General features: G+C 47.5%; 1 protein-coding gene across 1 annotated transcript in view; it reads right to left on the reverse strand.

Moving 5' to 3' along the window:
* Positions 1–23504, reverse strand: part of FUS (FUS RNA binding protein) — a 52749-nt gene that overhangs the window by 25767 nt on the left and 3478 nt on the right. The window contains 3 exon segments of the mRNA XM_068999008.1: positions 6593–6770; positions 10097–10257; positions 14905–15037. Of these exon segments, the coding sequence (XP_068855109.1) occupies positions 6593–6770; positions 10097–10257; positions 14905–15037 (472 nt within the window).

Consider the following 23504-nt stretch of genomic DNA (forward strand, 5'->3'; position numbering starts at 1 on the left):
TTCAGTTTTTTCTCATTTTTCTATTTTTAATTTTTCCCATTTTTCTTTTTTTTTCCGTTTCCCCTTTTCCATCTTTTCTCATTTTTTCTCTTTATTTTTACCATTTAAATTTTTCATTTTTCCTTTTTTCTACTTTTAACATTTTTTTTTTCCCATTTTTATATTTTTTCCCCTTTTTTCCCTTTTTTTCCCATTTTTCCCCTTTTTTCATTTCTTCCTTTGCTTTTTTTCTCCTTTTTCCTCACTTTTCCTTTTTCCTTTTTTTTCCATTTCCCCCCATTTTTTCCTTTAATTTTTTAAACATTTTTTCCATTTTTCCTATTTTTTTTTCCATTTTTTTCCCTTCTGTCATTTTTTAACCATTTTTCTCACCCTTTTCTTATTTTTTCCCTTTTCTATTTTTACCATTTTTTCTCATTTTTCCCCATTTTTCCATATTTTTGGGTTTTTTGTTCCATTTTTGAATTTTTTAAACCATTTTCCTCCCTTTTCCCCGTTTTGCCAATTTTTTTCCATTTTCCTGTTTCCAAACTTTTATTTTTTTTCTTTTAAAAAAATTATTTTCCCATTTTTTCCCCTTTTCCCTTTCACTTTTCCTTTTTTGAAATTTTTGTTATTACTTTTCCTTTTTCTCCATTTTTTCCCCTTTTTTCCATTTTTTTATTTTTTCCCATTTTTCATTTTTTAAACATTTTCCCCAATTTTTTCCTGTTTTTTCCTTTTTACCATTTTTACCCTTTTGTTCATTTTTTTCTCATTTTTCCCTCTTCAATTTTTAACCATTTTTTCCTTTTTTTCCCCACTTTTCCCTCTTTTCCAGTTTTTACCATTTTCCCTTTTTCCTTCATTTTTCTTCATTTTTTCATTTTTTTACCTTTTCCCTTTATTCCATTTTTTTTTCCAATTTTTTCCCATTTTTTCCCATTTTCCCCAGCCTCATTTTTTCCTTTTTTTTCATTTTTTTAACATTTTCCCTTTATTTCATTTTTTTTTCCTTTTTTCCATTTTTACCTTTTGTTTACCAATTTTTCTTTTTTTTCCAAATTTTTATTTTTTCCCCTTTCTTTACCGTTTTCCCTTTTTCCTCCACTTTTCCTCATTTTTTCCTTTTTTTCGTTTTTTTACCTCTTCCTTTTTTTTTCCTTTTTTTAAAATTTTTTCCTTTTACCATTTTCCCTTTTTCTCCATTTTTCTCATTTTTTTTTATTTTTCATTTTTTGACCATTTTCCCCCTTTTTTCAAATTTGTCTCATTTTCCCCTTTTTTAACCTTTTTCCTTTTCCCATTTTCTCCTTTTTTTCATTTTTTTACCTTTCTCCTTTTTTTCCTTTTTTTCCATTTTTTCACCATTTTTCCCTTTTTCTGCCATTTTTTCTCATTTTTTCCTTTTTCCATTTTTTTACCATTTTCCCCCATTTTTTCTCAGTTTTTTACCTTTTCCCTTTTATTTTTTCCTTTTTTCCACTTTTTTCCCCTTTTTTTTTACCTTTTCACCACTTCTTTCTTTTTTCTAATTCTTTCCCTTTTTTTACCATTTTTCCCTTTTTCCCCCATTTTTTCACTTTTTCCCTTTGTTCCACTTTTCCCTTTTTTTCCTCCTCTTTTTTACCTTTTCTCTTTTTTCCACTTTTTCTCCTTTTCCCAATTTTTCTCCAGTTTTTACCATTTCTCCCGTCTCCATTTTTTTTCTCATTTCCCTTTTTTTCCATTTTTTCTCTTTTTTCCTTTTCCACATCCTTTTTTTTCCATTTTCCCCCTTTTTTCCTCCTTTTTTCCACCTCTTTCACCATTTTTTCACACTTTTTTAACCATTTTTCCACCCTTTTTTTTACCATTTTTTCACTCTTTTTTTGACCGTTTTCCACCCTTTTTTTGACCATTTTTCCACCCTATTTTTTACCATTTTTTCACCCTTTTTTGGACCATTTTTCCCCCTTTTTTTGATCATTTTTCACCCTTTTTTTTACCATTTTTTCACCCTTTTTTACCATTTTTTCACCCTTTTGGACCATTTTTAACCATTTCTCCACCGTTTCTCCCCACTTTTCACCGTTTTTAACCATTTTTGGCAACTTTTGAACCATTTCCGAGCACAGTGACACCAAAATTTCCTCTCCAGCGACTCCAAACCATCCCAAAGCTTCCAAAATTCACTTTTTTTGCACGTTTTTCACCATTTTTGCACCTTTTGGAACCGTTTTTCTCTGCAGTGACCTCAAAACGCACCCGGGGTTGGTTTTTTTTCCGTGGTTTTCCCTCAAATTTCACCTTTTTTGGCCGTTTTTGGCACCTTTTTCCCACATTTCACCTTTTTTCCAATTTTTTTCCTTTTTTTTCCCTAAATTCCATCGTTTTCCCTTTTTTTTCTCGGGGTTTTTTTTCCCAAAATTCACCTTTTTCCTTCCATGGTTTTTTCCACTTTTCCACTTTTTTTTCCTTCTGGGTTTTTTTTCCCACCTTTTCTCCCAAATTCCCCCTTTTTTTCCCCGATTTTTTTTTTTGCCCAAAATCCACGTTTTCCCCCTCCATCTTTTTCCCAAATTCCATTTTTCCCTTTCCCATCTTTTCCACCTTTTTCCCCATTTTTTTTCCATGTTTTCCCCCATTTCTTCTTCTTTTTTTAACATTTTTCCCTCATTTTTCCCCAAATCCAGAATTTTCTCCCATTCCTCTGATTTTTTCCATATTTTTCCCAAAATTCCACCTTTTTCCTGAATATTTTCTCAAAATTCCACTTTTTCCCCATTTTTTCCCCAAAATTCCATTTTTCCCTGCATTTTTCCCCAAATTTCACCTTTTTTCCCTGTATTTTCCCCTAAAATTCCATTTTTTTCCCAAAATTCCTTTTCCCCAATTTTTCTCCTTTTTTCCCCCTTTTCCCTTTTTTTCCCAAACCTTTTTCCCCTATTTTTTTCCTAATTTTTTCCCATTTTCCCCCCATTTTCTTCCCATTTCCCCCTATTTTTTCTCCCTTTCTCCCCCCATTTTTTCCCTCATTTTTCCCATTTTTTTTCCATTTTCTCCTTTTTTCCCCCATTTTTTCCCTTTTTTTCCCATTTTCTCCTTTTTCCCCCATTTTTTTCCTATTTTTCCCCCTTTTCCTCCTTTTTTCACCTTTTTTCCCCATTTTCCCTTTTTTCCTCTCTTTTTCCCCCCTTTATTCCCCATTTTTCCCCTTTTCCCCCTATTTTTTTCCCATTTTCCCCCCTCTTTCCCCCTTTTTCCTTCTTTTTCCCCCATTTTTCCCCCGTTTTTTCCCATTTTTCTCCCATTTTTCTCCTATTTTTCCCCCCATTTTTCCCCATTTTCTCCTGTTTTTTCCCCCCTTTTCCCTATTTTTCCCCCTCTTTCCCCCCATTTTTCCCATTTCCCCCCTCTTTCCCCCTTTTTCCTTCTTTTTCCCCCTTTTTTCCTCCTTTTCTCCCCCATTTTTTTCCTATTTTTCCCTCCTTTTTCCCACTATTTTTTCCCATTTTTCCCCCATTTTTTCCTATTTTTCCCCCTTTTTTTCTCTTTTTCCCCATTTTTTCCCATTTTTCTCCCCTTTTTTTCTCTTTTTTCCCCCTTTATTCCCCATTTTTCCCCCTTTTTCCCATTTTCCCATTTTTCCCCCATTTTCCCCCCTTTTTTCCTTCCTTCCTTTTTCCCCTTTTTCCCCTTAATTTTTCCCATTTTTCTCCCATTTTTTTCCTATTTTTCCCCCTTTTTTTCCCCTTTTTCCCCCCATTTTTCTCCCATTTTTCCCCCTTTTTTCTTCCTTTTCCCCCATTTTTTCCCATTTTCTCCTGGTTTTTCCCCCCCATTTTTCTCCCATTTCTCTTCCTATTTTTCCCCCTTTTTTTCCTCCGTTTTCCCCCCATTTTTTCCCATTTTCTCCCGTTTTTTTCCCCCTTTTTCCCTATTTTCCCCCCCATTTTCTCCCATTTTTCCCCCTTTTTCCCTACTTTTTCCCCCATTTTTCCCTTTTTTTCTTCCTTTTCCTCCCATTTTTTCCCATTTTTTTCCTATTTTTCCCCCATTCTTCCCCCTTTTTTTACTCCTCTTTCCCCCCATTTTCTCCCGTTTTTTTCCCCTTTTCCCCCCATTTTTCCCCCTTTTTTTCCTCCTCTTTCCCCCCATTTTTTCCCATTTTTCCCCCTTTTTTTCCTCCTCTTTCCCCCCATTTTTTCCCATTTTTCCCCCTTTTTTCCTCTTTTCTCCCCCCATTTTTCCCCCTTTTTTTCCTCCTCTTTCCCCCCATTTTTTCCCATTTTTCCCCCTTTTTTTCCTTTTTTCTCCCCCCATTTTTCCCCATTTTTCCCCCTTTTTTCCTCTTTTCCCCCCATTTTTTCCCATTTTTCCCCCTTTTTTTCCTCTTTTCTCCCCCCATTTTTTCCCATTTTTCCCCCTTTTTTTCCTCCTCTTTCCCCCCATTTTTTCCCATTTTTCCCCTTTTTTTCCTCTTTTCTCCCCCCATTTTTTCCCATTTTTCCCCCTTTTTTTCCTCTTTTCTCCCCCCTTTTTTTCCCATTTTTCCCCCTTTTTTTCCTCTTTTCTCCCCCCATTTTTTCCCATTTTTCCCCCTTTTTTCCTCTTTTCTCCCCCCTTTTTTTCCCATTTTTCCCCCTTTTTTCCTCTTTTCTCCCCCCTTTTTTTCCCATTTTTCCCCCTTTTTTTCCTCTTTTCTCCCCCCATTTTTTCCCATTTTTCCCCCTTTTTTTCCTCTTTTCTCCCCCCATTTTTTCCCATTTTTCCCCCTTTTTTCCTCTTTTCTCCCCCCATTTTTTCCCGTTTTTCCCCCTTTTTTCCTCTTTTCTCCCCCCATTTTTTCCCATTTTTCCCCCTTTTTTCCTCTTTTCTCCCCCCATTTTTCCCCATTTTTCCCCCTTTTTTTCCTCTTTTCTCCCCCCATTTTTTCCCATTTTTCCCCCTTTTTTCCTCTTTTCTCCCCCCTTTTTTCCCCATTTTTCCCCCTTTTTTTCCTCTTTTCTCCCCCCATTTTTTCCCATTTTTCCCCCTTTTTTCCTCTTTTCTCTTCTGTTTTTTTCCCCCTTTTTTTCCTCCTCTTTCCCCCCATTTTTCCCCATTTTTTCCCCCTTTTTTCCTCTTTTCTCCCCCCTTTTTTTCCCATTTTTCCCCCTTTTTTTCCTCCTCTTTCCCCCCATTTTTTCCCATTTTTCCCCCTTTTTTCCTCTTTTCTCCCCCCTTTTTTTCCCATTTTTCCCCCTTTTTTCCTCTTTTCTCCCCCCATTTTTTCCCATTTTTCCCCCTTTTTTCCTCTTTTCTCCCCCCATTTTTTCCCATTTTTCCCCCTTTTTTTCCTCTTTTCTCCCCCCATTTTTTCCCATTTTTCCCCCTTTTTTCCTCTTTTCTCCCCCCTTTTTTCCCATTTTTCCCCCTTTTTTTCCTCTTTTCTCCCCCCATTTTTTCCCATTTTTCCCCCTTTTTTTCCTCTTTTCTCCCCCCTTTTTTTCCCATTTTTCCCCCTTTTTTTCCTCTTTTCTCCCCCCATTTTTTCCCATTTTTCCCCCTTTTTTCCTCTTTTCTCCCCCCATTTTTTCCCATTTTTCCCCCTTTTTTTCCTCTTTTCTCCCCCCTTTTTTTCCCATTTTTCCCCCTTTTTTCCTCTTTTCTCCCCCGTTTTTTTCCCCCTTTTTCCCCCTTTTTTTCCTCCTCTTTCCCCCCATTTTTTCCCATTTTTCCCCCTTTTTTCCTCTTTTCTCCCCCCTTTTTTTCCCATTTTTCCCCCTTTTTTTCCTCTTTTCTCCCCCCTTTTTTTCCCATTTTTCCCCCTTTTTTTCCTCTTTTCTCCCCCCATTTTTTCCCATTTTTCCCCCTTTTTTTCCTCTTTTCTCCCCCCTTTTTTTCCCATTTTTCCCCCTTTTTTTCCTCTTTTCTCCCCCCATTTTTTCCCATTTTCCCCCCTTTTTTTCCTCTTTTCTCCCCCCTTTTTTTCCCATTTTTCCCCCTTTTTTTCCTCTTTTCTCCCCCCATTTTTTCCCATTTTTCCCCCTTTTTTCCTCTTTTCTCCCCCCATTTTTTCCCATTTTTCCTCCTTTTTTTCCTCTTTTCTCCCCCCTTTTTTTCCCATTTTTCCCCCTTTTTTTCCTCCTTTCTCCCCCCATTTTTCCCCCTTTTTTCCTCCTCTTTCCCCCCATTTTTTCCCATTTTTCCCCCTTTTTTTCCTCTTTTCTCCCCCCATTTTTCCCCCTTTTTTCCTCTTTTCTCCCCCCATTTTTTCCCATTTTCCCCCCTTTTTTTCCTCTTTTTTCCCCCCATTTTTCCCCCTTTTTTCCTCCTCTTTCCCCCCATTTTTTCCCATTTTTCCCCCTTTTTTCCTCTTTTCTCCCCCCATTTTTTCCCATTTTTCCCCCTTTTTTTCCTCTTTTTTCCCCCCATTTTTTCCCCCTTTTTTCTTCCTTTTTCCCCCCATCTTTTCCCCTTTTCCCCCGTTTTTTCCCCCGTTTCTCCCCCGTTCTTCCCCATTTCTTCCCCCCCCATTTCCCCCTCCCCACCTCACACCCTCCCCCACCCCCCGGGGCTAACCCCACACCCCGAGGGGGGGCTCGGGGCCCCTTTTTTGGGGCCAATTCCGGCCATTTCGGGTACCTACCCCATGGAGGCGCCGCGGGAGCCGCGGGAGCCGCGGGAGCCGCGCTCGAAGCCGCCCCGGGAGCCGAAGGAGCCGCGGCCGCGGCTTCGCTCCGGAGGGGCCGAGGAGCCGTAGCCACCGCCGGCCTCCTGGTAGCCCCCCGAGCTCAGGGAACCCCCGTCCTGCCCGTAGCTGTTGGCTGGGAAAAAAAAAAAAAAAACAGGGAAAAAAAAATCAGGGGAATCGGGAAAATCGGGAACGGTGAGAAAAATCCGGGGGATTCCGCGCTAAAATCCCGGGATTTCGGCCCAAATTTGGGCCCAAGTCTAAGGGGATTTCGCCCAATTCTGCCCCAAAATCCAGTGGTTCTGCCCCAAAATCCATGGGATCCTGGCCGGAGCCGCTGGATTTTTGGAAAAGTGGGAAAAAGAGCAGGAATTGGGAAAATTTGGAATTTGGACCAAAATCCGGAGAATTCTGCACTAAAATCCCGGGATTTTGGCCTAAATTTTGTCCCAAATCTAAGGGGATTTCGCCCAATTCTGCCCCAAAATCCAAGAGATCCTGGCCAGAGCTGCTGGATTTTTGGAAAAGTGGGAAAAAGAGCAGGAATTGGGAAAATTTGGAATTTGGACCAAAATCCGGAGAATTCTGCACTAAAATCCAGAGATTTTGGCCCAAATTTTGTCCCAAATCTAAGGGGATTTCGCCCAATTCTGCCCCAAAATCCAGTGGTTCTGCCCCAAAATCCAAGGGATCCTGGCTGGAGCCGCTGGATTTTTGGAAAAGTGGGAAAAAGAGCAGGAATTGGGAAAATTTGGAATTTGGACCAAAATCCGGAGAATTCTGCACTAAAATCCCGGGATTTTGGCCTAAATTTTGTCCCAAATCTAAGGGGATTTCGCCCAATTCTGCCCCAAAATCCAAGGGATCCTGGCCAAAGCTGCTGGATTTTTGGAAAAGTGGGAAAAAGAGCAGGAATTGGGAAAATTTGGAATTTGGACCAAAATCTGGAGAATTCTGCACTAAAATCCAGAGATTTTGGCCCAAATTTTGTCCCAAATCTAAGGGGATTTCACCCAATTCTGCCCCAAAATCCAAGAGATCCTGGCCAGAGCTGCTGGATGGAAAAGTGGGAAAAAGAGCAGGAATTGGGAAAATTTGGAATTTGGACCAAAATCTGGAGAATTCTGCACTAAAATCCCGGGATTTTGGCCCAAGTTTGGGCCCAAATCTAAGGGGATTTCACCCAATTCTGCCCCAAAATCCAGTGGTTCTGCCCCAAAATCCAAGGGATCCTGGTCAGAGCTGCTGGATGGAAAAGTGGGAAAAAGAGCAGGAATTGGGAAAATTTGGAATTTGGACCAAAATCTGGAGAATTCTGCACTAAAATCCCAGGATTTTGGCCCAAATTTTGTCCCAAATCTAAGGGGATTTTGCCCAATTCTGCCCCAAAATCCAGTGGTTCTGCCCCAAAATCCATGGGATCCTGGCCAGAGCTGCTGGATTTTTGGAAAAGTGGGAAAAAGAGCAGGAATTGGGAAAATTTGGAATTTGGACCAAAATCTGGGGAATTCTGCACTAAAATCCAGAGATTTTGGCCCAAATTTTGTCCCAAATCTAAGGGGATTTCGCCCAATTCTGCCCCAAAATCCAGTGGTTCTGCCCCAAAATCCATGGGATCCTGCCCGGAGCTGCAGGATGGAAATGAGGGAAAAGAGTGGGAACTGGGAAAATTGGGAATTTGGAACAAAATCTGGGGAATTCTGCACTAAAATCCCGGGATTTTGGCCCAAATGGGGCTGGTTTTGTCCCAAATCCAAGGGGTTTTGTCCCAAAATCAAGGGGATTTTACCCAATTCTGCCCCAAATCCAAGGGATCCTGCCTGGAGTTATTGACTGGAAAAGTGGGAAAAAGAGCAGGATTGGAAAAATCGGGAATTTGGACCAAAATCTGGAGAATTCTGCACTAAAATTCGGGGATTTCAACCCAAATGGGGCTGATTTTATCCCAAATCCAAGGGGATTTCACCCAATTCTGCCCCAAATTCCAGTGGTTCTGCCCCAAAATCCACAGGATTCGACCCCAATTCCAGGGAATTGTGTCCCAAATCCGGGGGATTCTGCCCCAAATCCGGGGGATTCTGAAAGAAATTCGGGTGATTCCATCCCAGACCCCAAATCCGGGGGATTTTGCCCCAAATCCGCCCGGCTCTGCCGCCATTTCCGAAGATTCTTCCCCAAATCCCAAAGATTCTTCCCCAAATCCCAAAGATTCTGCCCCAAACCCCAAAGATTCCGCTCTAATTCCAAGGATTCCACCCCAAAATCCCCTCGATTTCAGCCCAAATTGGGCAAATTTTGGTCCCGATTTTGCCCAAAATCCACAGATTTTACCCCAAAATCCCAGGATTTTTTCTGGGATCACTCCCATCCCCTGGAGCTGTCCCAGCCCCGCTCCTGGGGAGTTGTAGGACGACTGTTCCCACCCCAAACCCCTGGAATTCCACCCCAAAATCCCCAAATTTGGCCGATTTCGGTCCCGATTTTGCCCAAAATCCACAGATTTTACCCCAAAATCCCGGGATTTTTTCTGGAGTCACTCCCATCCCCTGGAGCTGTCTCAACCCCGCTGCCTGTAGCTCATGGGGGGTTGTAGGACGACTGTTCCCACCCCAAACTCCTGGAATTCCACCCCAAAATCCCCGATTTTGGCTGATTTTGGTCCCGATTTTGCCCAAAATCCACAGATTTTACCCCAAAATCCCAGGATTTTTTAGGAATTCCACTCCCAGCCCCCACAGCTGTCCCAGCCCCGCTGCCTGTAGCTCATGGGGGGTTGTAGGACGACTGTTCCCACCCCAAACTCCTTGAATTCCACCCCAAAATCCCCAAATTTGGCCGATTTCGGTCCCGATTTTGCCCAAAATCCACAGATTTTACCCCAAAATCCCGGGATTTTTTCTGGAGTCACTCCCATCCCCTGGAGCTATCTCAACCCCGCTGCCTGTAGCTCATGGGGGGTTGTAGGACGACTGTTCCCACCCCAAACCCCTGGAATTCCACCCCAAAATCCCCAAATTTGGCCGATTTTAGTCCCAATTTTGCCCAAAATCCACAGATTTCACCCCAAAATCCCAGGATTTTTTCTGGAATCACTCCCATCCCCCAGAACTGCCCTGGCCCCACTGCCTGTAGCTCATGGGGGGTTGTAGGACGACTGTTCCCACCCCAAACTCCTTGAATTCCACCCCAAAATCCCCGATTTTGGCTGATTTTGGTCCCGATTTTGCCCAAAATCCACAGATTTTACCCCAAAATCCCAGGATTTTTTAGGAATTCCACTCCCATTCCCCACAGCTGTCCCAGCCCCGCTGCCTGTAGCTCATGGGGGGTTGTAGGACGACTGTTCCCACCCCAACCCCCTGGAATTCCACCCCAAAATCCCCAAATTCGGCCGATTTCGGTCCCGATTTTGCCCAAAACCCGCGGATTTCGCCCCAAAATCCCGGGGTTTGGACTCACAGCCTCCGGAGCTGTACTGGCCCTGCTGGCTGTAGCTGGGGGGGGGGTTGTAGGAGGACTGCTGGCCGTAGCTCTGCTGGTTGTAGCCCCCGCTCTGCTGCTGGCTGTAGCCCCCGCTCGGGGCCTGGCCGTAGCTGGAGCTGCCGGAGCCGCTGCCATAGCTGGGAAAAGAGGGAATTCAGCCCAAAAAAACGGGAATGAGAGGCAGAAGGAGGCGGGAAGCGGTGAAAACACCCAGAATTCACCCAAAACCGCCCGGAATTGACCCAAAACTGCCCGGAATTGACCCAAAACCACCCAGAATTCAGCCCAAAACCAGGGAATGAGAGGCAAAACGAGGTGGGAAGCGGTGAAAAGGACACGGAATTGACCCAAAACCGCCCGGAATTGACCCAAAAACACCCAGAATTCACCCCAAAACCAGGGAATTAGAGGCAAAACGAGGCGGGAAGTGGTGAAAACACCCGGAATTCACCCAAAACCGCCCGGAATTGACCCAAAACTGCCCGGAATTCACCCCAAAAAGCGCCCGGAATTAGAGGCAAAACGAGGCGGGAAGTGGTGAGAACACCCAGAATTCACCCAAAACTGCCCGGAATTGACCCAAAACCACCTGGAATTGACCCAAAACCGCCCGGAATTCACCCCAAAAAACGGGGAATTAGAGGCAAAACGAGGCGGGAAACGGTGAAAAGGACACGGAATTGACCCCAAACCGCCCAGAATTGACCCAAAACCACCTGGAATTGACCCAAAACCACCTGGAATTGACCCAAAACCACCCGGAATTGACCCAAAACCACCCGGAATTGACCCAAAACCACCCGGAATTCACCCCAAAATCAGGGAATTAGAGGCAAAACGAGATGGGAAGCGGTGAAAAGGACACGGAATTGACCCAAAACCGCCCAGAATTGACCCAAAACTGCCCGGAATTGACCCAAAACCACCCGGAATTGACCCAAAACCGCCCGGAATTGACCCAAAACCGCCCGGAATTCACTCCAAAAACCGCCCGGAATTCAGCCCAAAAAACGGGGAATTAGAGGTAAAACGAGGCGGGAAGCGGTGAAAACACCCGGAATTCACCCAAAACCGCCCGGAATTGACCCAAAACTGCCCGGAATTGACCCAAAACCACCCGGAATTCACCCCAAAAAACGGGGAATTAGAGGCAAAACGAGGCGGGAAGCGGTGAAAACACCCGGAATTCACCCAAAACCGCCCGGAATTGACCCAAAACTGCCCGGAATTGACCCAAAACCTCCCGGAATTGACCCAAAACCACCCAGAATTCAGCCCAAAACCAGGGAAGTAGAGGCAAAACGAGGCAGGAATCGGTCAAAAGGGGCCGGGAGTGACCCAAAAACCCCTGGAACTGACCCAAAACCGCCCGGAATTCACCCAAAAAACACCTGGAATTGACCCAAAACCGCCTGGAATTGACCCAAAAACACCCGGAATTGACCCAAAACCACCCGGAATTGACCCAAAACCACCCGGAATTCGCCCAAAACCACCCAGAATTCACCCAAAACCTCCCGGAATTGACCCAAAACCACCTGGAATTGACCCAAAACCACCCGGAATTGACCCAAAACCACCCAGAATTCACCCCAAAACCAGGGAATGAGACGCAAAACGAGGCGGGAAGCGGTGAAAACACCCGGAATTCACCCAAAACCGCCCGGAATTGACCCAAAACCGCCCGGAATTCACCCCAAAAAGCGCCCGGAATTAGAGGCAAAAGGAGGCGGGAAGCGGTGAAAAGGACGCAGAATTGAGCCAAAACGCCCAGAATTCACCCAAAACTGCCCGGAATTGACCCAAAACCGCCTGGAATTGACCCAAAACCACCCGGAATTGACCCAAAACCACCCGGAATTGACCCAAAAACACCCAGAATTCACCCCAAAACCAGGGAATGAGAGGCAAAACGAGGCGGGAAGCGGTGAAAAGGACACGGAATTGACCCAAAAACACCCAAGATTGACCCAAAACCTCCCGGAATTGACCCAAAACCGCCCGGAATTGACCCAAAACCGCCCAGAATTGACCCAAAACCTCCCGGAATTGACCCAAAACCGCCCGGAATTGAACCAAAACCGCCCGGAATTGAACCAAAACCGCCCGGAATTGACCCAAAACTGCCCGGAATTGACCCAAAACCACCTGGAATTGACCCAAAACCGCCCAGAATTGACCCAAAACCTCCCGGAATTGACCCAAAACCGCCCGAAATTGACCCAAAATCCCCAGAATTCACCCCAAAACGGAATCAGACCCAAAACCCCCCAAACTGACCCAAAACCACCTGGAATTGACCCAAAACCGCCCGGAATTGACCCAAAAACCACCCGGAATTGACCCAAAAACCACAGAATTCACCCCAAAAAAGAATCAGACCCAAAACCCTTCAAAACTGAACCCAGAACTGACCCAAAATCCCCAGAATTCACCCCAAAACGGAATCAGACCCAAAACCCCCCAAAATTGACCCAAAACCGCCCGGAATTCACAAAAAAACCACAGAATTCACCCCAAAAGGGAATGAGACCAAAAAAACGCCAGAACTGACCCAAAAAAAACCCCAAATTTGAACCCAAAACCGCCCGGAATTGACCCAAAATCCCCGGAATTCACCCCAAAACAGAATCTGACCCAAAACCCCCAAATTTGAACCCAAAACCGCCCGGAATTGACCCAAAATCCCCGGAATTCACCCCAAAACCCCCCCCGCAGCGTTCGCCCTTCCCGAAGCCATGAACCCAATTACCACCCACTAATTACCACTAATTAGCACCTGATTAATTAATTAATTCATTCGTTAATTAACACACACCGCCAGTAGGGGGCAGCACAGGTTGGGAGGAGTTACTGGGAGTTACTGGGAGTTACTGGGAGTTACTGGGAGTTACTGGGGTGGGTAATTAGCAGCTCATTAATTAATTAGCGGTAATTAAGGAGGCTCCCTCACCTCCCCGAGGCGGTGGCCGGGGGCTGCGAGTAGCCCGGGTAGGACGAGCTCTGGGGTTACTGGGAGTTACTGGGAGTTACTGGGAGTCACTGGGAGTCACTGGGGTGGGTAATTAGCAGCTCATGAATTAATTAGCGGTAATTAAGGAGGCTCCCTCACCTCCCCGAGGCGGTGGCCGGGGGCTGCGAGTAGCCCGGGTAGGACGAGCTCTGGGGTTACTGGGAGTTACTGGGAGTTACTGGGAGTTACTGGGAGTCACTGGGGTGGGTAATTAGCAGCTCATGAATTAATTAGCGGTAATTAAGGAGGCTCCCTCACCTCCCCGAGGCGGTGGCCGGGGGCTGCGAGTAGCCCGGGTAGGACGAGCTCTGGGGTTACTGGGAGTTACTGGGAGTTACTGGGAGTTACTGGGAGTTACTGGGGTGGGTAATTAGCAGCTCATTAATTAATTAGCGGTAATTAAGGAGGCTCCCTCACCTCCCCGAGGCGGTGGCCGGGGGCTGCGAGTAGCCCGGGTAGGACGAGCTCTGGGGTTACTGGGAGTTACTGGGAGTTACTGGGAGTTACTGGGAGTTACTGGGAGTCACTGGGGTGGGTAATTAGCAGCTCATTAATGAATTAATTAGCGGTAATTAAGGAGGCTCCCTCACCTCCCCGAGGCGGTGGCCGGGGGCTGCGAGTAGCCCGGGTAGGACGAGCTCTGGGGTTACTGGGAGTTACTGGGAGTCACTGGGAGTTACTGGGAGTTACTGGGGTGGGTAATTAGCGGTTGATTAATGAATTAATTAGCGGTAATTAAGGAGGCTCCCTCACCTCCCCGAGGCGGTGGCCGGGGGCTGCGAGTAGCCCGGGTAGGACGAGCTCTGGGGTTACTGGGAGTTACTGGGAGTTACTGGGAGTTACTGGGGTGGGTAATTAGCGGTTCATTAATGAATTAATTAGCGGTAATTAAGGAGGCTCCCTCACCTCCCCGAGGCGGTGGCCGGGGGCTGCGAGTAGCCCGGGTAGGACGAGCTCTGGGGTTACTGGGAGTTACTGGGAGTTACTGGGAGTTACTGGGAGTCACTGGGAGTCACTGGGAGTCACTGGGAGTTACTGGGGTGGGTAATTAGCAGCTCATTAATGAATTAATTAGCGGTAATTAAGGAGGCTCCCTCACCTCCCCGAGGCGGTGGCCGGGGGCTGCGAGTAGCCCGGGTAGGACGAGCTCTGGGGTTACTGGGAGTTACTGGGAGTTACTGGGAGTTACTGGGAGTTACTGGGGTGGGTAATTAGCGGCTCATTAATGAATTAATTAGCGGTAATTAAGGAGGCTCCCTCACCTCCCCGAGGCGGTGGCCGGGGGCTGCGAGTAGCCCGGGTAGGACGAGCTCTGGGGTTACTGGGAGTTACTGGGAGTTACTGGGAGTCACTGGGAGTTACTGGGGTGGGTAATTAGCGGTTCATTAATGAATTAATTAGCGGTAATTAAGGAGGCTCCCTCACCTCCCCGAGGCGGTGGCCGGGGGCTGCGAGTAGCCCGGGTAGGACGAGCTCTGGGGTTACTGGGAGTTACTGGGAGTTACTGGGAGTTACTGGGGTGGGTAATTAGCGGTTCATTAATGAATTAATTAGCGGTAATTAAGGAGGCTCCCTCACCTCCCCGAGGCGGTGGCCGGGGGCTGCGAGTAGCCCGGGTAGGACGAGCTCTGGGGTTACTGGGAGTTACTGGGAGTTACTGGGAGTTACTGGGAGTCACTGGGAGTCACTGGGAGTCACTGGGAGTCACTGGGGTGGGTAATTAGCGGCTCATTAATGAATTAATTAGCGGTAATTAAGGAGGCTCCCTCACCTCCCCGAGGCGGTGGCCGGGGGCTGCGAGTAGCCCGGGTAGGACGAGCTCTGGCCGTAGGAGCCCTGCGAGCTCTGGGCGGAGCCGAAGCCGCCGGAGCCGTAGGAGGGAGGAGCCGCCGGCGCCGAGTAACCTGGGAGGGGAAAAAGAGGGGAAATTTGGGGTGAAAAAGGGGGAAAATGGGCAAAAATGGGGGGGGGGGATGGAGGGGGAAGGGGGAAAATGGGGGAAATGGGGGGAAATGGGCAAAAAGAGAAGGGAAAATGGAGAGGAAAAGGGGGAAAATGGGCAAAAATAGGGGGGGGGATGGAGGGGGAAGGGGGAAAATGGGGGAAAATGGGGGAAAATGGGGGAAAATGGGGGAAAATGGGGGAAAATGGGGGAAAATGGGCAAAAATGGAGGGGAAATGGGAGAGGAAAAGGGGGAAAATGGGAGGGAAAAACAGACGGGAAAGGGGGAAAAGAGGGGAAATTTGGGGTGAAAAAGGGGGAAAATGGGCAAAAATGGGGGGAATGGGGGAAAATGGGGGAAAATGGGGGAAAATGGAGGGGAAATGGGAGGGGAAAAGGGGGAAAATGGGCAAAAAGGGGGGGAAATGGGAGGGGAAAAGGGGGGAAAATGGGGGGAAAAGAGGGGAAATTTGGGGTGAAAAAGGGGGAAAATGGGCAAAAATGGGGGGAATAGAGAAAAAAGGGGGGAAATGGGCAAAAATGGGGGGGAAATGGGAGGGGAAAAGGGGGGAAGATGGGGGGAAAAGAGGGGAAATTTGGGGTGAAAAAGGGGGAAAATGGGCAAAAATGGGGGGAGATGGAGAAAAAAGGGGGAAAATGGGGGAAATGGAAGGGAAAGGGGGAAAATGGGAAAAAATAGGGAGGAAATGGGAGAGGAAAAGGGGAAAAAGGGAGGGGAAAACAGACAGGAAAGGGGGAAAAGAAGGGAAATTTGGGGTGAAAAAGGGGGAAAATGGGCAAAAATGGGGGGGAATGGGGGAAAAGGGGAAAATGGAGGGGAAATGGGAGGGGAAAAGGGGGAAAATGGGGGGAGAAGAGGGGAAATTTGGGGTGAAAAAGGGAGAAAATGGGCAAAAATGGGGGGAGATGGAGGGGAAAGGGGGAAAATGGGGGGAAATGGAGGGGAAATGGGCAAAAAGGGAGGGGAAATGGGCAAAACGAGAAGGGGAAATGGAGGAAAAAGGGGGAAAATGGGAGGGAAAAAAGGGGGAAAATGGGCAAAAATGGGTAAAAACAGAGGAAAAACAGGGAAAATGTGGGGAAAAGAGGGGAAATTTGGGGTGAAAAAGGGGGAAAATGGGCAAAAATGGGGGGATGGAGGGGGAAGGGGGAAAATGGGGGAAAATGGGCAAAAATGGGCAAAAATGGAGGGGAAAATGGGAGAGAAAAAGGGAGAAAATGGGAGGGGAAAACAGACAGGAAAGGGGGAAAAGAGGGGAAATTTGGGGTGAAAAAGGGGGAAAATGGGCAAAAATGGGGGGAATAGAGAAAAAAGGGGGGAAATGGGAAAAAATGGGGGGGAAATGGAGGGGAAAGGGGAAAAATGGGGGAAAGAGGGGAAATTTGGGGTGAAAAAGGGGGAAAATGGGCAAAAATGGGGGGAATGGAGGGGAAAGGGGAAAAATGGGGGGAAATTGAGGGGAAATGGGCAAAATGGGAGGGAAAATGGAGGAAAAAGGGGGAAAATGGGAGGGAAAAAAGGGGGAAAATGGGCAAAAATGGGTAAAAACAGAGGAAAAACAGGGAAAATGTGGGGAAAACAGGGGAAATTTGGGGTGAAAAAGGGGGAAAATGGGCAAAAATGGGGGGAGATGGAGAAAAAAGGGGGAAAATGGGGGAAATGGAAGGGAAAGGGGGAAAATGGGAAAAAATAGGGAGGAAATGGGAGAGGAAAAGGGGAAAAAGGGAGGGGAAAACAGACAGGAAAGGGGGAAAAGAAGGGAAATTTGGGGTGAAAAAGGGGGAAAATGGGCAAAAAGGGGGGGGAATGGGGGAAAATGGGGGAAAATGGGGGGGGGATGGAGGGGGAAGGGGGAAATGGGGGGAAATGGGGGGAAATGGGGGGAAATGGGCAAAAAGAGAAGGGAAAATGGAGAGGAAAAGGGGGAAAATGGGAAAAAATAGGGGGGAAATGGGAGGGGAAAAGGGGGGAAAATGGGGGGAAAAGAGGGGAAATTTGGGGTGAAAAAGGGGGAAAATGGGCAAAAATAGGGGGAATAGAGAAAAAAAGGGGGAAATGGGCAAAAATGGGGGGGAAATGGAGGGGAAAGGGGAAAAATGGGGGAAAAGAGGGGAAATTTGGGGTGAAAAAGGGGGAAAATGGGCAAAAATGGGGGGAATAGAGAAAAAAGGGGGAAATGGGCAAAAATGGGGGGGAAATGGAGGGGAAAGGGGAAAAATGGGGGAAAAGAGGAGAAATTTGGGGTGAAAAAGGGGGAAAATGGGCAAAAATGGGGGGAATAGAGAAAACAGGGGGAAAATGGGGGAAATGGAGGGGAAATGGGCAAAATGGGAGGGGAAAAGGGGAAAATAGGAGGGAAAAGGGGAAAAATCAGAGCGAAAACATGGAAAATGGAAAAAAATGGGGAAAATTGGAGGGAAAAGGAGGGAATTGGGAGAAAAAAGGGGGGAAATGGGAGAGAAAAGGGGGAAAATCAGAAAAAAAAAGGGGGAAATGGGAGGGAAAAGGAGAAATGAGAGGGAAAAGGGGGAAAATGGAAGGAAAATGGGGAAAATGGCATCGGAAATGCACCCAGGAATGGGGGAAATGGGATGGAGCAGCCCCAAAATGGGAGAAATCAGAATGGAAACATGGAAAATGGGGAAAAGAGGGAAAAAGCAGGCCAAAAATGGCAGAAATCAGCCCAAAAATGGGAGGAATGAGCCCAAAATTGGGATAAATCAGCCCAAAGTCCAGCTGGGAATGGGAAAATCGGGATAAATCAGCCCAAAATCAGGAGAAATCAGCCCAAAATCCTGCTGGGAATGGGGAAATTGGGCGAAATGAGCCCAAAAATGGGAGAAACCAGCCGAAAATTGGGAAAAATCAGCCCAAAAATGGGAAAAATCAGCCCAAAATCTGGATAAATCAGCCCAAAATCAGGATACATCAGTCCAAAAATGAGATAAACGAGCCCAAAATCTTGCTGGGAATGGGAAAATCGGGAGAAATCAGCCCAGAATTGAGATAAATGAGCCCAAAATTGGAATAAATTAGCCCAAAATCCTGCTGAGAACGGGAAAAATGGGAGAAATAAGCCCCAAATTGGGAGAAATCAGCCCAAAATTGAGATAAATGAGCCCAAAAATGGGATGAGCCCAAAATCAGAAGAAATGAGCCCAAAATCCTGCTAAGAATGGGAAAATCGGGATAAATTAGCCCCAAAACCGGGATAAATCAGCCCAAAATTGAGAAAAATCATCCCAAAATCCTGCTGGGAATGAGAAAACTGGGACAAATCAGCCCAAAAATGAGAAAAATCTGCCCGAAATTAGGAGAGATCAACCAAAAATTGGGAGAAATCAGCCCAAAAATGGGAGGAATCAGCCCAAAATCCTGCTGGGAATGGGGAAATTGGGAGAAATCAGCCCAAAATCGAGATAAATGAACCCAAAATCCCGCTGGAAATGGGGAAATCGGGAGAAATCTGCCCAAAAATTGGGAGAAATCAGCCCAAAATCGGGATAAATGAACCCAAAAGTGGGAGAAACCAACCCCAAAAATGGGAAAAATCAGCCCAAAATCCTGCTGGGAATGGGAAAAATTGGGAGAAACCAGCCCAAAAATGGGAAAAATCAGCCCAAAATCCGGATAAATCAGTCCAAAATTGGGATAAATCAGCCCAAAATCGGGATAAATGAGCCCAAAATCGGGATAAATGAGCCCAAAATCGGGATAAATGAGCCCAAAATTGAGAGAAACCAACACCAAAATTGGGAGAAATGAACCCAAAATCGGGATAAATGAACCCAAAATTGAGAGAAATGAACCCAAAATCCCGTCGGGGGCTGGGAGGGATTTGGGGGGGGGGGGGGGGGGGGGGGCAAGGCTGGGATTTGGGGATTTTTTTGGGGATTTTTGGGAATTCTGGGAATTCCGGCTGCTCCAGGAGCTTCTGAGGCCGTTTTGGGGCCATTTTGGGGCTTTTCAAGGGGGAAGTTTTGGGTTATTTTGGGATCTTTTTGGGGATATTTGGGGCTAATTTGGGATTTTTGGGAGCACTCCCTGCTCTGGCTCTGTCCCCAGCAGGAGCTGACCCCCCCCGACCCCACCCAGGGTCCCAGCTCTGCCTTTGGGGCCGACTTTGGGTACAAAAACGCCGATTTTGGGATTTTAAGTGGGATTTTGGATAATTTGAGAATATTTTGGCGCTATTTTGGGGCTATTTTAGGACAATTTGGGATTTTTGGGAACACTCCCTGCTCTGGTTCTGTCCCCAGCAGGAGCTGACCCCACCCAGGGTCCCAGCTCTGCCTTTGGGGCCGATTTTGGGGCCCTTTTTTGGGTACAAAACCACCGATTTTGGGATTTTAAGCAGGATTTTGGGCTAAAAGGATGAGAGTTTTGGGATATTTTGGGGCTATTTTGGGCTAATTTGGGATTTTTGGGAGCACTCCCTGCTCTGGCTCTGTCCCCAGCAGCAGCTGACCCCCCCTGACCCCACCCAATGTCCGAGCTCTACCTTTGGGGCCCTTTTTGGGTATGAAAATGCCAATTTTAGGATTTTGGGCTAAAAGGATGAGAATTTTGGGATAATTTGGGGACATTTTGGGGCTATTTTGGGATTTTGGGAGCACTCACTGCTCTGGCTCTGTCCGTAGGAGCCCCCGTAGCCGCCCTGGCCGTAGCCCGTGGGCGAGCTCTGATTTTGGGGCTGATTTTGGGTACAAAAACGCCGATTTTGGGATTTTAGGCAGCATTTTGGGGCTAATTTCGGATAATTTGGGATTTTTGGGAGCACTCCCTGCTCTGGCTCTGTCCCCAGCAGCAGCTGACCCCCCCTGACCCCACCCAGGATCCGAGCTCTGCCTTTGGGGCCGTTTTGGGGCTGATTTTTGGGTACAAAGATGCAGATTTTGGGATTTTAGGCAGGATTTTGGGGCTAATTTGGGATAATTTGGGATTTTGGGAGCACTCACTGCTCTGGCTCTGTCCGTAGGAGCCCCCGTAGCCGCCCTGGCCGTAGCCCGTGGGCGAGCTCTGATTTTGGGGCTGATTTTGGGTACAAAAACGCCGATTTTGGGGCATTTTGGGGCTAATTTCGGATAATTTGGGATTTTTGGGAGCACTCCCTGCTCTGCCTCTGTCCCCAGCAGCAGCTGACCCCCCCTGACCCCACCCAGGGTCCCAGCTCTGCCTTTGGGGCCGATTTTGGGTACAAAAATGCCGATTTTGGGATTTTAAACAGGATTTTAAGCTAAAAGGACGGGAATTTTGGGATAATTTGGGACATTTTGGGGCTAATTTCGGATAATTTGGGATTTTTGGGAGCACTCCCTGCTCTGCCTCTGTCCCCAGCAGCAGCTGACCCCCCCTGACCCCACCCAGGGTCCCAGCTCTGCCTTTGGGGCCGATATTGGGGCCGATTTTGGGGTACAAAGATGCAGATTTTGGGATTTTAGGCAGGATTTTGGGGCTAATTTGGGATTTTGGGAGCACTCCCTGCTCTGGCTCTGTCCGTAGGAGCCCCCGTAGCCGCCCTGGCCGTAGCCCGTGGGCGAGCTCTGATTTTGGGGCCGTTTTGGGGCCCTTTTTGGGGTACAAAGATGCAAATTTTGGGATTTTAGGCAGGATTTTGGGGCTAATTTGGGCTGATTTGGGGTTCCTGGGAGCACTCCCTGCTCTGGCTCTGTCCCCAGCAGCAGCTGACCCCCCCTGACCCCACCCAGGATCCGAGCTCTGCCTTTGGGGCCGTTTTGGGGCCCTTTTTGGGGTACAAAGATGCAGATTTTGGGATTTTAGGCAGGATTTTGGGGCTAATTTCGGATAATTTGGGATTTTTGGGAGCACTCCCTGCTCTGGCTCTGTCCGTAGGAGCCCCCGTAGCCGCCCTGGCCGTAGCCCGTGGGCGAGCTCTGATTTTGGGGCTGATTTTGGGTACAAAAACGCCGATTTTGGGGCATTTTGGGGCTAATTTCGGATAATTTGGGATTTTTGGGAGCACTCCCTGCTCTGCCTCTGTCCCCAGCAGCAGCTGACCCCCCCTGACCCCACCCAGGATCCGAGCTCTGCCTTTGGGGCCGATATTGGGGCCGATTTTGGGGTACAAAGATGCAGATTTTGGGATTTTAGGCAGGATTTTGGGGCTAATTTGGGATTTTGGGAGCACTCACTGCTCTGGCTCTGTCCGTAGGAGCCCCCGTAGCCGCCCTGGCCGTAGCCCGTGGGCGAGCTCTGATTTTGGGGCCGTTTTGGGGCTGATTTTGGGGTACAAAGATGCCGATTTTGGGATTTTAGGCAGGATTTTGGGGCTAATTTTGGATAATTTGGGGTTTCTGGGAGCACTCACTGCTCTGGCTCTGTCCGTAGGAGCCCCCGTAGCCGCCCTGGCCGTAGCCCGTGGGCGAGCTCTGATTTTGGGGCCCTTTTTGGGTACAAAAACGCCGATTTTGGGATTTTAGGCAGCATTTTGGGGCTAATTTGGGCTAATTTGGGGTTTCTGGGAGCACTCCCTGCTCTGGCTCTGTCCCCAGCAGCAGCTGACCCCCCCTGACCCCACCCAGGGTCCGAGCTCTGCCTTTGGGGCTGATATTGAGGCCCTTTTTGGGTACAAAAACGCCGATTTTGGGATTTTAGGCAGGATTTTGGGGCTAATTTCGGATAATTTGGGGTTTCTGGGAGCACTCACTGCTCTGGCTCTGTCCGTAGGAGCCCCCGTAGCCGCCCTGGCCGTAGCCCGTGGGCGAGCTCTGATTTTGGGGCCGTTTTTGGGTATGAAAATGCCAATTTTAGGATTTTAGGCAGGATTTTGGGCTAAAACGATGGGAATTTTGGGATAATTTGGGGACATTTTGGGGCTAATTTAAGATAATTTGGGATTTTTGGGAGCACTCACTGCTCTGGCTCTGTCCGTAGGAGCCCCCGTAGCTGCCCTGGCCGTAGCCCGTGGGCAAGCTCTGATTTTGCGGCTGATTTTGGGTACAAAAACGCCGATTTTGGGGCATTTTGGGGCTAATTTCGGATAATTTGGGGTTTCTGGGAGCACTCCCTGCTCTGCCTCTGTCCCCAGCAGCAGCTGACCCCCCCTGACCCCACCCAGGGTCCCAGCTCTGCCTTTGGGGCCGACTTTGGGTACAAAAACGCCGATTTTGGGATTTTAAGTGGGATTTTGGATAATTTGAGAATATTTTGGCGCTATTTTGGGGCTATTTTAGGACAATTTGGGATTTTTGGGAACACTCCCTGCTCTGGTTCTGTCCCCAGCAGGAGCTGACCCCACCCAGGGTCCCAGCTCTGCCTTTGGGGCCGATTTTGGGGCCCTTTTTTGGGTACAAAACCACCGATTTTGGGATTTTAAGCAGGATTTTGGGCTAAAAGGATGAGAGTTTTGGGATATTTTGGGGCTATTTTGGGCTAATTTGGGATTTTTGGGAGCACTCCCTGCTCTGGCTCTGTCCCCAGCAGCAGCTGACCCCCCCTGACCCCACCCAATGTCCGAGCTCTACCTTTGGGGCCCTTTTTGGGTATGAAAATGCCAATTTTAGGATTTTGGGCTAAAAGGATGAGAATTTTGGGATAATTTGGGGACATTTTGGGGCTATTTTGGGATTTTGGGAGCACTCACTGCTCTGGCTCTGTCCGTAGGAGCCCCCGTAGCCGCCCTGGCCGTAGCCCGTGGGCGAGCTCTGCCTTTGGGGCCGTTTTGGGGCCCTTTTTGGGTACAAAAACGCCGATTTTGGGATTTTAGGCAGGATTTTGGGGCTAATTTGGGCTAATTTGGGGTTTCTGGGAGCACTCACTGCTCTGGCTCTGTCCGTAGGAGCCCCCGTAGCCGCCCTGGCCGTAGCCCGTGGGCGAGCTCTGATTTTGGGGCCTTTTTGGGTACAAAGATGCAGATTTTGGGATTTTAGGCAGGATTTTGGGGCTAATTTGGGCTAATTTGGGGTTTCTGGGAGCACTCACTGCTCTGGCCCTGGCCGTAGCCCGTGGGTGAGCTCTGATTTTGGGGCCGTTTTGGGGCTGATTTTGGGGTACAAAGATGCAGATTTTGGGATTTTAGGCAGGATTTTGGGGCTAATTTTGGATAATTTGGGGTTTCTGGGAGCACTCACTGCTCTGGCTCTGTCCGTAGGAGCCCCCGTAGCCGCCCTGGCCGTAGCCCGTGGGCAAGCTCTGATTTTGGGGCCCTTTTTGGGTACAAAAACGCCGATTTTGGGATTTTAGGCAGGATTTTGGGGCTAATTTTGGATAATTTGGGGTTTCTGAGAGCACTCACTGCTCTGGCTCTGTCCGTAGGAGCCCCCGTAGCCGCCCTGGCCGTAGCCCGTGGGCGAGCTCTGCCTTTGGGGCCGTTTTGGGGCCCTTTTTGGGTACAAAAACGCCGATTTTGGGATTTTAGGCAGGATTTTGGGGCTAATTTTGGATAATT

Source organism: Aphelocoma coerulescens, unplaced genomic scaffold, assembly GCF_041296385.1.
Source record: "Aphelocoma coerulescens isolate FSJ_1873_10779 unplaced genomic scaffold, UR_Acoe_1.0 HiC_scaffold_204, whole genome shotgun sequence".
NCBI classification, from domain to species: domain Eukaryota; kingdom Metazoa; phylum Chordata; class Aves; order Passeriformes; family Corvidae; genus Aphelocoma; species Aphelocoma coerulescens.